At 45.1% G+C, this 11,149-nt stretch overlaps 1 protein-coding gene across 1 annotated transcript; it reads right to left on the bottom strand.

Annotated features, from left to right (window-relative positions):
• Window positions 1–5,454: 5,454 nt before the first annotated feature.
• Window positions 5,455–9,987, bottom strand: LOC133903981 (probable 3-ketoacyl-CoA synthase 20). The gene is made up of 2 exons (XM_062345481.1): window positions 9,034–9,987; window positions 5,455–6,515 (listed from the first exon to the last, which is right to left on the bottom strand). The coding sequence occupies exons 1-2, from the start codon at window positions 9,718–9,720 to the stop codon at window positions 5,706–5,708; spliced, it is 1,497 nt and encodes a 498-aa protein (XP_062201465.1). The 5' UTR covers window positions 9,721–9,987; the 3' UTR covers window positions 5,455–5,705.
• Between the last annotated feature and the right edge of the window lie 1,162 nt (window positions 9,988–11,149).

Here is an 11,149-nt window from a genome sequence, read left to right as displayed (position 1 = left end):
GTCTCTCTATGGAGAAGCAAATATTTCTTTTGAAATACAATAACATAGTGGCGATGATGATATGGCTCGAGGCCGTATTTTTTTATTACTTCTAGAACTTTAGTACTGATTAGCTGTTCAAAAGGAAGGGCATCTAGCTCGTTTTGAGAGAAGCTGCTCTCTGAACTAGTAAGAGTGGCACATAAATACTGACTTGAGAAGAATGCTTTCTCTCTGAACAGGTAATCAGTACTAAAGTCCTAATAAGGCTATTTGCTAGAGCCATTGTGCCTAATAGTTTTTTGCAAGAATATTCTTTGGTGTTAGTGTGGTTTGTAGTATATTATTTTTGCATATTCTCTCAAATTTAGGATTTTTATAACATGATATGTTGTTCATCGTGGTCAGCAAAGTGGAGTGTTCTCCAGTTGAGAGGAATGTCATGCACAAGTTAATGGATTCAAAAGAGTATGTTACAAAGGATACAAAGTCCAAAAATGAAGCTGTTGCGACATACAACAGTCAAGTTATCCAAGCCGAGCTAAAATTGGTTAACTTTGAAAATAAGAAGAAGTGTGATTTCACGTGTAAAGATATCATAATCCTATTTCTGATTGTAATCATCATTATTTTGCTATGTAAGATGATATGACTTGTAAGATCAATGTGTCAATTATCAGTACCTTTATGCATATTTTACTATATAAGATGTGACTTTTTTTGTTAAATGTGGTCATAACATACTCATTTACAATATTATATGTGTATGCATTCTATATATCGACTCCTTCATGGTTATCTCACTCTTGCGACAACCTCCCTCTCTCCATCATCAGCTTTATCTCTATATCCCTCATTTCTCTGCTCTTTATATGTAGAATACTCAACTGCTCATCGTCATCGTATGCAGAACTCCCAGGAAGGGATGGCATCACCAACCGCCAATCCAGCCTAGGTGCTAGAAGGAGATGTAGTACCGTTGTCAAACATTGAAGAAGGTAGCCCGAGCCACTACCTCAACCTAGACCAAACAGACGTCCGTGGAGGCGATGAGGTAATTCATAAGTAGATAAATGCATCTGTTCTACATATTATCGTATAGGTTCCTAATAGTTTTTTCACTTATACGTAGATGCTTAATGCTCCGGAGGGTCACGACAATGAGCAATCCCAGGAGTGGCATCGTGTCTGAGATCCTTCAAAGATGCCTACGGGACGATTTGTGATCATGGAGATCTCACCAGCAGGGGAACTAACTCCACCGGAGAGAGTTTTGGGGCCATACAAGTGAGTCTGTGGGATTAATGTCATGTGCCCATTAGCTATAGATAGTGGACTAGCGAACGAGGTGACCCGCATGTGGTTCCTGATTCGATCAAAAATGACATCTTATGGCCTAAGATATTAGAGAAGTTAGACTTCCCTGAAGAGATAGATACGGAAGTAGTTAAGTGTAAGACACTAATCATCATGGGACTTTTATTTAAGAACAAGAAGGGGACATTGAACAGAACATATAGGGATGAGCTCACCTTGGCCTTGAGAAACAAGGAGCATGGTGGTCGCATACAAGGCGTTAGGGACAGGGTTGGAAATATGGATTCCCAGGTGATGTCAACAATTATAAGAGTTGAAAGAGATCCCAAGCAGAGCAAGATGCAGAACGGGAGGCAGAACAAGCTAGGATGATGAAAATGCTTGAACAAGCGCTAAAAAAGGAGAGGGAATATGCAGAAGAAGAAAATAGCACAAGCAGTACGACAAGCCCTCATGCGTGAACGGGGTGCTATTATGAGCGAACAGGAATGGTTGGCAGCGTCTTCTAATGTTGCACGCTCCAGTCCCAGTGGTTATCGGAGTAGCTATCCGTCCATGGGAGTTCCAGGAGCTGACTCCATCACTTATGTTGTGGACCTCATCACAGCACGGACACCGTGTGAACTACACATTGGTGCTAGAAACATTACCATCAAGGTGTTTTTCGGCGTGGCTTATCCCCATGGCTCCCATGAATATTTGCACAGACGTCCGATACCAGAGGGCTACATCATGGTCGAAGAAGATGAGGCACTTAACCAGTACCATCATGTTGAGCTGGACTACCCCGCAGAGGAGGGAGCAAACACTATAGGAGAGAACAAGCACACATTCATCACGTAGGAGAAGGTCTACATAGTATTTCCACCAGGGACAGCTCCCGAGAATCTCTACTCTCCACTACACCCTGAGTCACCCTCACCTCAAAGATATCCATTTCCTTAGCCATCTCCCAAAAGAAGTCCACCTCCTCAGCCATCACCTTGAAGAAGTCTGTCGCTCAAGAAGCCAACCATCAGCTCAGAAAATAAGATCAAGTTCTACAACATCCAAGCAAATGATATCATCTAAGAAGTCAGTGGCATTTAAGAAGTTGGAAAAACCCAAGGATGTCTATTCACTCACTGATGAGGAAACCAAAAAGATTGAGGATGCTAGTGTCACGTCTCATTTTCATCCTCTATCACCTCCATCGAAGCCTGTTATGCCTGAAGATGCCTTGAAATTTTCATGAAAATGACCAAAGTTAAACAGACGAGGGTGGCTTCAAGTAAGTCGCCAACTGACTATGAATGCATCAGCAAGAAGCAGGCTAAGAGTAAACTAGGCCCAATCATTAAGGATGCTCCAGGCATTGCGGACTTCCTAGACGATTCAAGAATAACAACAGAGGAACTAGCACGACTTACTATGGGAATGGATATATCAAAGTTGGATGTTACATGGCAATTTGAATTGAGCAAACCTTTGGTCAAACAAGATATATAAAGAAACCTTATAACTCAAATGCGTTGATTACATCAGTGCTACTTGGAGCAGTCCATACAATGTTTTTAGGCATTCCCGTAAGATACATGGATGAATATTTCTTCAACGGGGACAACTTCTTCTGGTTGGAATTTTTGCACTTGTATGAACTGTACAAGGAAAATGCCCTCGATGTGGCTATAGTCAAAGCATGGACTCTGTAAGTGACTTATGCATATAATTCATGTTATATGATCATGTACCTTAAAATTGCATAGCTAACTTCTCTCTTTCGTAGGATGGAGATCCAAGCATACGAACAAGACTTAGATATAAAAGTAGGATTCATCGATCCTGGGCTTGTGAACTAGAAACTTGTAACGAGTAATTCAGATTTCATCGTGGACTACTTACAGAAGTGTCTGCTTCACTACCAATACAAGAAAAAAATTCATACTCTTATCCTACAACTATAAGTATGCGTCCTCATTTTATGGGAAACTCAATTCGGCTACTAATTTACTATGGTGACATATTCTGTAGTTTTCATTGGATCATCTTTGTCATCGACACATACTTGAGCAAGATCATTATCTTGGAGTCACAAAAGAGAGATAAGACGACTTATTAACACCTCATCGACATGCTAAACAGGTTAATTCGATCATTTAATCTTCTTGATGATTGCATTTAAGTTTAATTGGTATTCATATTCACGTACAGGGTATACACAAAATACCGCAAAAAAAGTGTTATCTACTTTCCATTCAGGAAACAGTATGATGTAAAAACCGACTTTTTGGTACACAATCTATATTCATATCTTGCATTTTCTACTAAATAAAAAGATACAATTCATTCCACTAACGAATCATTTTCTCTTGAAGTGTATGAGGCAGCCACCCGGCAACAATCTCTGCGCGTTTTATGTTCTTATTTTCATGCACACATTCAGCCCAGATGGAGACACTGTTAGGTTGAATGATCTTGATGTATGAAATAACATATAAATACCTTCTTTTCAATTTCTACACGTGCTCAAAGACTAATTATTTTGATTCTTCAAACGCAACACTCCAAACTACGTACAAGTGTGTTACAACATGCAAAAATACATGCCCTTCAAGAACAGATGGTCGGGTTCTTCTTGGAACATGTTACCAACCCAAACAGTGAGTTTCATGAACCGATCATGCCATCCACGCGTGAGAGACCTTCAGATGAAATTGTATCTTCTAGTAGAGAGTATGCAACAAGGAGAAAGGCTACCAAGGGGCTTGACAACGTATTATATTTCGTCAATTGATACAATATTAATGAATGATATTAATTTCTATTTATTAATGAATGATATGAATTATTATGTATGACGCAAAGTTGGTATTGTCATATGACTCTTCGACAAAATGACCTTCCAACGATGACAAAGGAGGAGTAAGAAGCAGCTTCCCATAAGCGTGTACAGGAGGAGGAGAATGAGAGGCTAGCTCGTTAGCTGTGTATTGCGAAGGAACAAGAAGCAGCATCCCGTAAGCGTGCCCAGGAAGAGGAGGACAAGAGGGTGTTGTTAGTGCGAAGACGCAGTCCTCATCATGTGAGAGGTAGAGAGATACTTGACTAGCTCAACTCGACCGACTTTTCAGGGGGTGACCTGTGAGAACTATTTTGTATATATGTGTGTTTGTCAATACCTGACTTATAATATATGTTTATTACTATGTATTAATGAATGTGTTTTTATTATTGATTTACAATAAATATATGTATCATTGTATGCATGTATTGAGAGAGAGACGGAGAGATCAAGGAGAGAGATGGAGTATAAAGAGGACAGAGAGAGGGAGGATCGAGGAGGGAGGAGAGGGAAAATACTATCGGTTGAAACCTTCAGCCAGCAGTGATGTCTTGGGTATCACTATCGGTCAAATCCTTCAGCCAAGTGATAACCCCCTTCACTGCCAGTCCACCAAGCCAGTAGTGATAGTCCTCGACTATTATTGTTTGGAGCCAGAAGTGAAGGGGGGTTCTGTAGTAGTGGTCGCGCCTAGCCTGCCTTCCTTTGAGGTGTCACCACCTCCAGCTTGCCACACCTGGTGCACGGTGATGAAAGCAACAAACTGGTGATGGGTGGCGACGATGGGCAGGATCCGACAACTGCAAGCGTCCAAGCGGCCATGGGTGTCACGACGATGCCCTCTCCCTCTCTCTCTCCCTCTCCCAGTGCTCTGCGCGTGATTGGGCATTTCAGTGCTGTGGTGGTGGCCTTCGTGCCTCGCGTTTCTATGTGCAGGGCGTCGCGGTGGCGCAATCCACTGTGGTGAGCACGGCAAGGTCCTAGGCGCCACAGTGACGGGATCCAGGAGCGGCACAGCAAGGTTCGATGGCGGCACGGCGGGAACGATTTCTTTTCTTTTTTTCTAAAAAAGGCTTTATTGTTGGTTCTAAAAACTAGTAATGATGTCAACCTAACTTTAACTACCCGCAATCCACTACCGGTTCTAAAACTGACAGTGATGAGGGGTTTAAAACTGACAGTGATAGATGGAGATGGTTATGCAGTAGTGCTAAGTTGTATTACCGTAACTTTTCTATGGCGTCACAATATGTAGCTAGGACCGAATGTGTTCTCTCCCACATGTAGTATGTTATCTCCCCATCCAACAACAAGCAAACACATGTAGGACAAGAAGATGCATGGATGGATCCAAATTAATTCCTCGCAAGTCGTTCATAAAGATTTACATGATAAATCATGGCATATATAACAACAAATTGAAGCCCTAATCAACTAAGGCCAATACAATCATCATATAAAGGCCTGCAAATAATCAATGGCGCTGCTCGATCCTTAATTAAACCATGTAGTGTAATTAACTAATAAGAGATCGAGACGCTTGCAGCACGTACGTACGCTCCTGGTAATCGATCGATGAGAAGCTAAATTAACTTTGGTCCGGGAACTTGTACGAGGCCTCGTCGATGAGCGACACCTTGGGCACGTCGACGGGGAACTCGTCGAGCTCCGGCGTCCACGGGTTGCCGTCCTCGCCGCCATCGACCGTCCTAAGCGCCTTCCACACCGCGCTGTTGCACTTGAAGCCGGACCCGAACGCGATCTGCCACACGCGGTCCCCCTTCCGGATCCTCCCCTTGGCCTCGCAGTAGGCGAGCTCGTACCACAGCGAGCTGCTGGAGGTGTTGCCGAACCTGTAGAGCGTCATCCTCGACGGCTCCATGTGCCAGGCGCTGAGCTTGAGGCTCCGCTCCAACTCGTCCAGCACGCCCCGGCCGCCCGCGTGGATGCAGAAGTGCTCGAAGGCCAGCTTGAAGTCGGGCAGGTAGGCGCGGACCTTGGCGCGGAAGACGCGGTTCAGCACGACGGTGGCGAGGAACCGGAGCTGCTCCGACATGGGCAGCGCGAGGGGCCCCAGCGTGGTGATGTTGGTGCGGAGGGCCTCGCCGGCGACCACCATGAGCTCCTTGGAGAGCGAGACGCCCACGCAGCCGGTGTCGTCCTCCTCCTGCGTGACGCAGGAGAAGCTCTGGTCGTGCGCGCCGCGGTGGGTGCGCACGGTGTGGATAAGCTGGTACTTGGCGCGCCCCCGGTCGGCGGTGCGGTTGGAGAGGAGGATGGCGGCGCCGCCGACGCGGAAGAGCGTGTTGGTGACCAGCATGGGGCGGTTGTTGCCCATGTACGCGTTGAGGGTGATGTTCTCCGTGCTCACCACCAGCGCGTACGTGTCCGGGTGCACCTGCGTGCATGCCGACCAAAAGCATATGCATGTGATCACGCGTATCAACGAAAATTTAATTTTTAATCCTCCATCTGCAGTATACTTAATTCTGGAGGCTAATTAAGCATTATTCATTAAGCATTTAGGGCAGGCCTAAAGGTTCCAAGATATTTGGTGACGAATTAAAACTGAAATGTATCAATAACTTATACGTATCATATATATGGACCATGCCCTAATGCCCATGAAGGAGAAGTCCGGAGGTAGCGTAGTACTCCATTGGTAAATCATCAATGTGTTCTTTCACCTGCACTGCAAATACAGCTAGGTTGGTCCTAGGTACATGCATGCATATGCATGTGTGAGAACCTTACATTTCGCTACCATGATCATATGTAGGAGTACTATACTAGCTAGTACTGTACGATACACTCAGCCGCCGTAGATTTCTATTGACCGCTCTGCGCAGCTCAGCTATCGGCAGTAGAGTCTGCAGAGTGCAGTCTCTGCACACATCAAGGGGGCCTGTCTGTTGTCATATTGATTACTACCACTGCATGCAGAGTTGTTGGTCATTTAGCAGATAGACAGATGCATGCATGCACTGGACGAGATTTAAATTTAACCGAGGTAAAAAAGAGAGTAAAAAAAAAAAGAACTCTGAATCTACAAGAGAAGCTAGCTATCAGTGCAGCAACTGAACCAAGCATGCATGCAAGGTACTGTACGTTATTGCTGTCGCTGCGACGACAATCATGGGGAGCAGTGACGGACACAGATGGACTGGTAGCAGGCTCGTATCCTTCTTCCTCTTCCTCCTTCTCCCTCCTATCTCTACTTCCACCGCCCCCCCCCCCCCCCCCGAAGATCTGCGGGCAATGGCAGCTGAAGTTCCATTTCCAGGCTTCACGTGCTTCCGTTTTGACCAGGGCCGCCGCTACTGCTGTTGGTTCATACTGCAGATCAGCAGCTGCTGCTTGCATGTTTTGTTGCAGCTGTAGCCGGCAGGGCCGGGTAAATACCCTTACAACTTCAACCCAACCCGAGCTAATCGCTCTGCTGGGTTATATAGGTCAGCTAGGGCCATGTTCTTCGTTAGATAGATGTAATCACCAGGGCACTAAATTCTTATCCTGCTAAACGGGTGAATCTGTAATAGTACATGAGCAGGGCTGTAAAAACGCAATACGCCCTCCGTTCCAATTCCAAAGATGTACTCCGTTCACAGAGGCACAGATATGTAGTATTACAGTTTTTCTAGTAATTCTTTCGTTCGAGAATGCTTGACGTCGTCCTAAGAAGCGTGCGGTCAAATTAAACCCTCTGGCTTTGACTACTGATTTAAGAGGAAGTATTTGGATTGGTCATATGTTTATTGTCACTTTCATATAAAAGGCAGCGGAAAAAGTTGCATTTCGAAAACCATGTCGATGCCCGAAACGTTATGCAGTTACGAAATGCGAGAGTATCCCACACTTTATGATCAATGAATCGACATTTAGAATCAAGTCGTGGCACTACATATATAACAATGAGGAAATTTACAGTGCACCGAGCTATTCTACTTCTATGGAAATAAGCAGGAACGTTATTACTTGCTAGCTGTCTAAGGGCAAATTCTGCAAGGTGCATGCAAGGCTCATGAGCCTGTCTATTGAAGTCCACAGCAACGGGCCTACACGCATTGCAGCTCTTGTCTGCGTGATCGATCGATCTCATGTTATTGGCATGCATGATCGTTATCAGCTACCCTATTTAATCATGGATTCAAGGATAGTGGAGGACCGGACAGATCAGTCCGATTCCTTAACGCTGTTGCACGTTGTGCTGTGCCGTGTACTTCAGAAATGAATTGTTAAACTTTATGTGCTGTCATGTCAACGAAAGTAGGAAGATAAGTGAGACTAAAAATACGTGTTTTGGGGGAAAAAGTAATTAAAATGGGTACGTGTCAAACGTGTGCAGGCATGAATATATTATTCATGTGCGCGGGTGTATAATGTTATTCTAAGCATCCTGGAATTACTGAACGGTAAAAATGGGATTTAATACACTTTGTCTGAATAATTAAACGTCTTGAAATTTTGGTGCCGCCAAATACTCCCTCCGATTGGCCTCCTCTCTATTCTCCAAATATAAATCGTTCTAGAATTTCAAGTATTTATTCCTGTTTTATCTTTCTTTAATTTCTTCATTAAAATAAGAAAGATGACACAGCATTAAATGCACACTTCATATAGGAATAATTAAGGATACCATGGATGTTTTACCTAACTCTTTAATTTATTTCTTATGGCCAACTCTAAAACCATCTATATTTGCAACTGTCGTAGCGAATAAGGAATAATAGCGCCAGCGCAAATGCATTACTCCATTATTTCTGCAACACAACATGCCCTCGTGTATTCCATATCACAATTATTGCCTCGGTTTTCGTGAGCGAATGCATGAATAATCGATGGTACGTATAATAGCACCATTAAGATTTTACTAAGGAGGTGTCAGATTGTGTCTGGCCGGGGGTGTAGGTACGTACCTGCAGCAGTCGCTTGGCGAGGTCGATGGCGATGATGCCGGAGCTGCACCCCATGCCGCTGAGGTTGTGGCTGACGACGTCGTGTCGCATGCCGTAGCGGTTAACGATGAGCGAGGTGAAGGACGGCGTCGGGCTGAGCAGGCTGGAGTTGAAGATGAGCACGCCGACGTCCCCCGGCGTCACGCCGGTCCTGCGGAGCACGTCGTCGACGACGCCGAAGATGACAGCGTGGGACTCCTCCAGCGCCGTGCGGAGGCACATGTCAACGGGGACGGTGATGAGCGACGTGGGGAAGTGCGTCTTCTCCCCCAGGCCCGACCGCTCCAGCATCCGCTTCTGGAACGCCATGCTCTCGTCGCTGAACCGCCCACACCGCCCGAAGTGCGCGATCGTCTTGGCGCGGGACGCCTCGTGCGCCGGGCCCGCCCGGTACCCGGACAGGTCGACCAGGTACACGGGTCGCGGCCGCGACACGGCGTACGCCCACGCCGCCACCGCCGCCGCCCACGCCGCCACCGCCACAGCCGGCGCGCTGACGCTCTCGCCGACGCCCAACTCCCTCAGGAGACCTTGGGACAGCCGCGGCGCCACGACGACGACGAGCGCCGCTGCGGCGACGAGGTGCGGGAGGTGGCCGATGACCCGGCGGCACACCGTCTTGGCTCGAACCATTGCTGCTGGCAGCATCACGCAAGGAGCTAGGCTAGGTAAACCAACACGTACTCGCTAGCTGCTACCACCTCTAGCTAGCTAGCCAGCTGCTCCAATGGCGATCGATCGATGGAGGAGTGTGAGCAGTGGCGAGTGCGGATTTATAGGGTTCGAGAGCCGTGTGTAGGAGGGAGGAGACGATCGATCGAGCTTAATGCCGAGCAGCAACAAGTAGGTGACGGGGGAGGTCAGTGCCAAATTTCCACCGCATTAACTGCGGCATGCATGCATATGCAGTAGCAGCTCCATGGCATGCATGCACAGTAGTATACAGGTATTGAGAGGAAGAGGACGGAGGAACCGAGTAGGTGGCGGTGAATTGATTGTTCAGTGGAAAGTAGGGCCGGGTTGGGATTCAATTCTTGTCCTTCCTTGGGTCAGAAATGTACGTCTTTTTTTTCTTTTTTCTAACAGGTACTGCATTACTGCGAATTTAGATTTTGAAATTTGGTATGTTTGTTTACAGATACATTTATGTTTGTTTACCAGTAACGAAAACTAGTCCGTATTTTCAAGTACATACTTTAGGTTTAATTTATAGTTGATCCAATTATAATTAAAATATATATTATTTTCTAAGATATATATGCTATTTTCTAATATGTATATATTATTTATTAAGATATATATTTTTAAGTGAAGTATATTTTTTTTAAATGTATATACTCGCTCTGGTCTTAAATATTTATCGTTTTGTCAAGATCTGATTAAATTTTTAAAACTTTGATAGATCATAGCTTCTAAAGTATTTAATTTAAAAATATAAAAATCACACACGTAGCTTTGTCTTAAAATATACTTTTATAATATTATATTTTTATTAGATATTATAATTTTATTTTAATAAAAAATAATGATCAAATTTGCATATCGAAAACCGTGCAGAGTAGAAAATATGATGTATTTTTGACCGGACCGAGTCCTATTTTTTAAGATGTACTGCATGCGTCCATGTTAACTTGCAATAATGTGAGGTGTTGGATGGGATTCGTACGGGCCAGATTTACGCGTACGTGGACATTGCATTGATGTATGTCCGTCGAAAGCTCCGCTGCAGGTAGTCTTGTTCAATCTTCAGGCTGCTGTTTCTTTCACCTTTCACAGACTATAATGAAATGGATCGAGTACAGTACTAGCTGCGTGGCACATGCGCTAACCCAGGCCTTCAATTGCATTGCAGACTTTGTGTGTGTGTGATCCAGTGAGACCCCCCCCCCCCCCTCTCTCTCTCTCTCTCTGTGTTTGGACATGTTTAAGGTGATGGCCGAAGACGAAGTGCTCGTTGAGGACCCGTCTGGAACATAAGAATTTCATAGTTACGAATCAGTTCAATTCTCGGCAGGATCTGATCCTGTATAGGTATATATGCATGGGAGAAATGAAAATGCCAGCATTTCGGAATCTG

The sequence above is a fragment of the Phragmites australis genome, chromosome 21, assembly GCF_958298935.1.
Source record: "Phragmites australis chromosome 21, lpPhrAust1.1, whole genome shotgun sequence".
NCBI classification, from domain to species: Eukaryota; Viridiplantae; Streptophyta; class Magnoliopsida; order Poales; family Poaceae; genus Phragmites; species Phragmites australis.
The sequence above is the reverse complement of the archived record's forward strand: the minus strand, read 5'-3'. Positions and strand labels throughout refer to the sequence as shown.

Bases quoted from the DNA above. Each gene is read 5' to 3' on its own strand.
- LOC133903981 (XM_062345481.1), bottom strand. From the start codon at position 9,720: ATGCTGCCAGCAGCAATGGTTCGAGCCAAGACGGTGTGCCGCCGGGTC. The intron at 6,516-9,033 runs GTACGTACCTAC...GCATGCACGCAG, and splicing joins TCGCCAAGCGACTGCTGCAG to GTGCACCCGGACACGTACGC.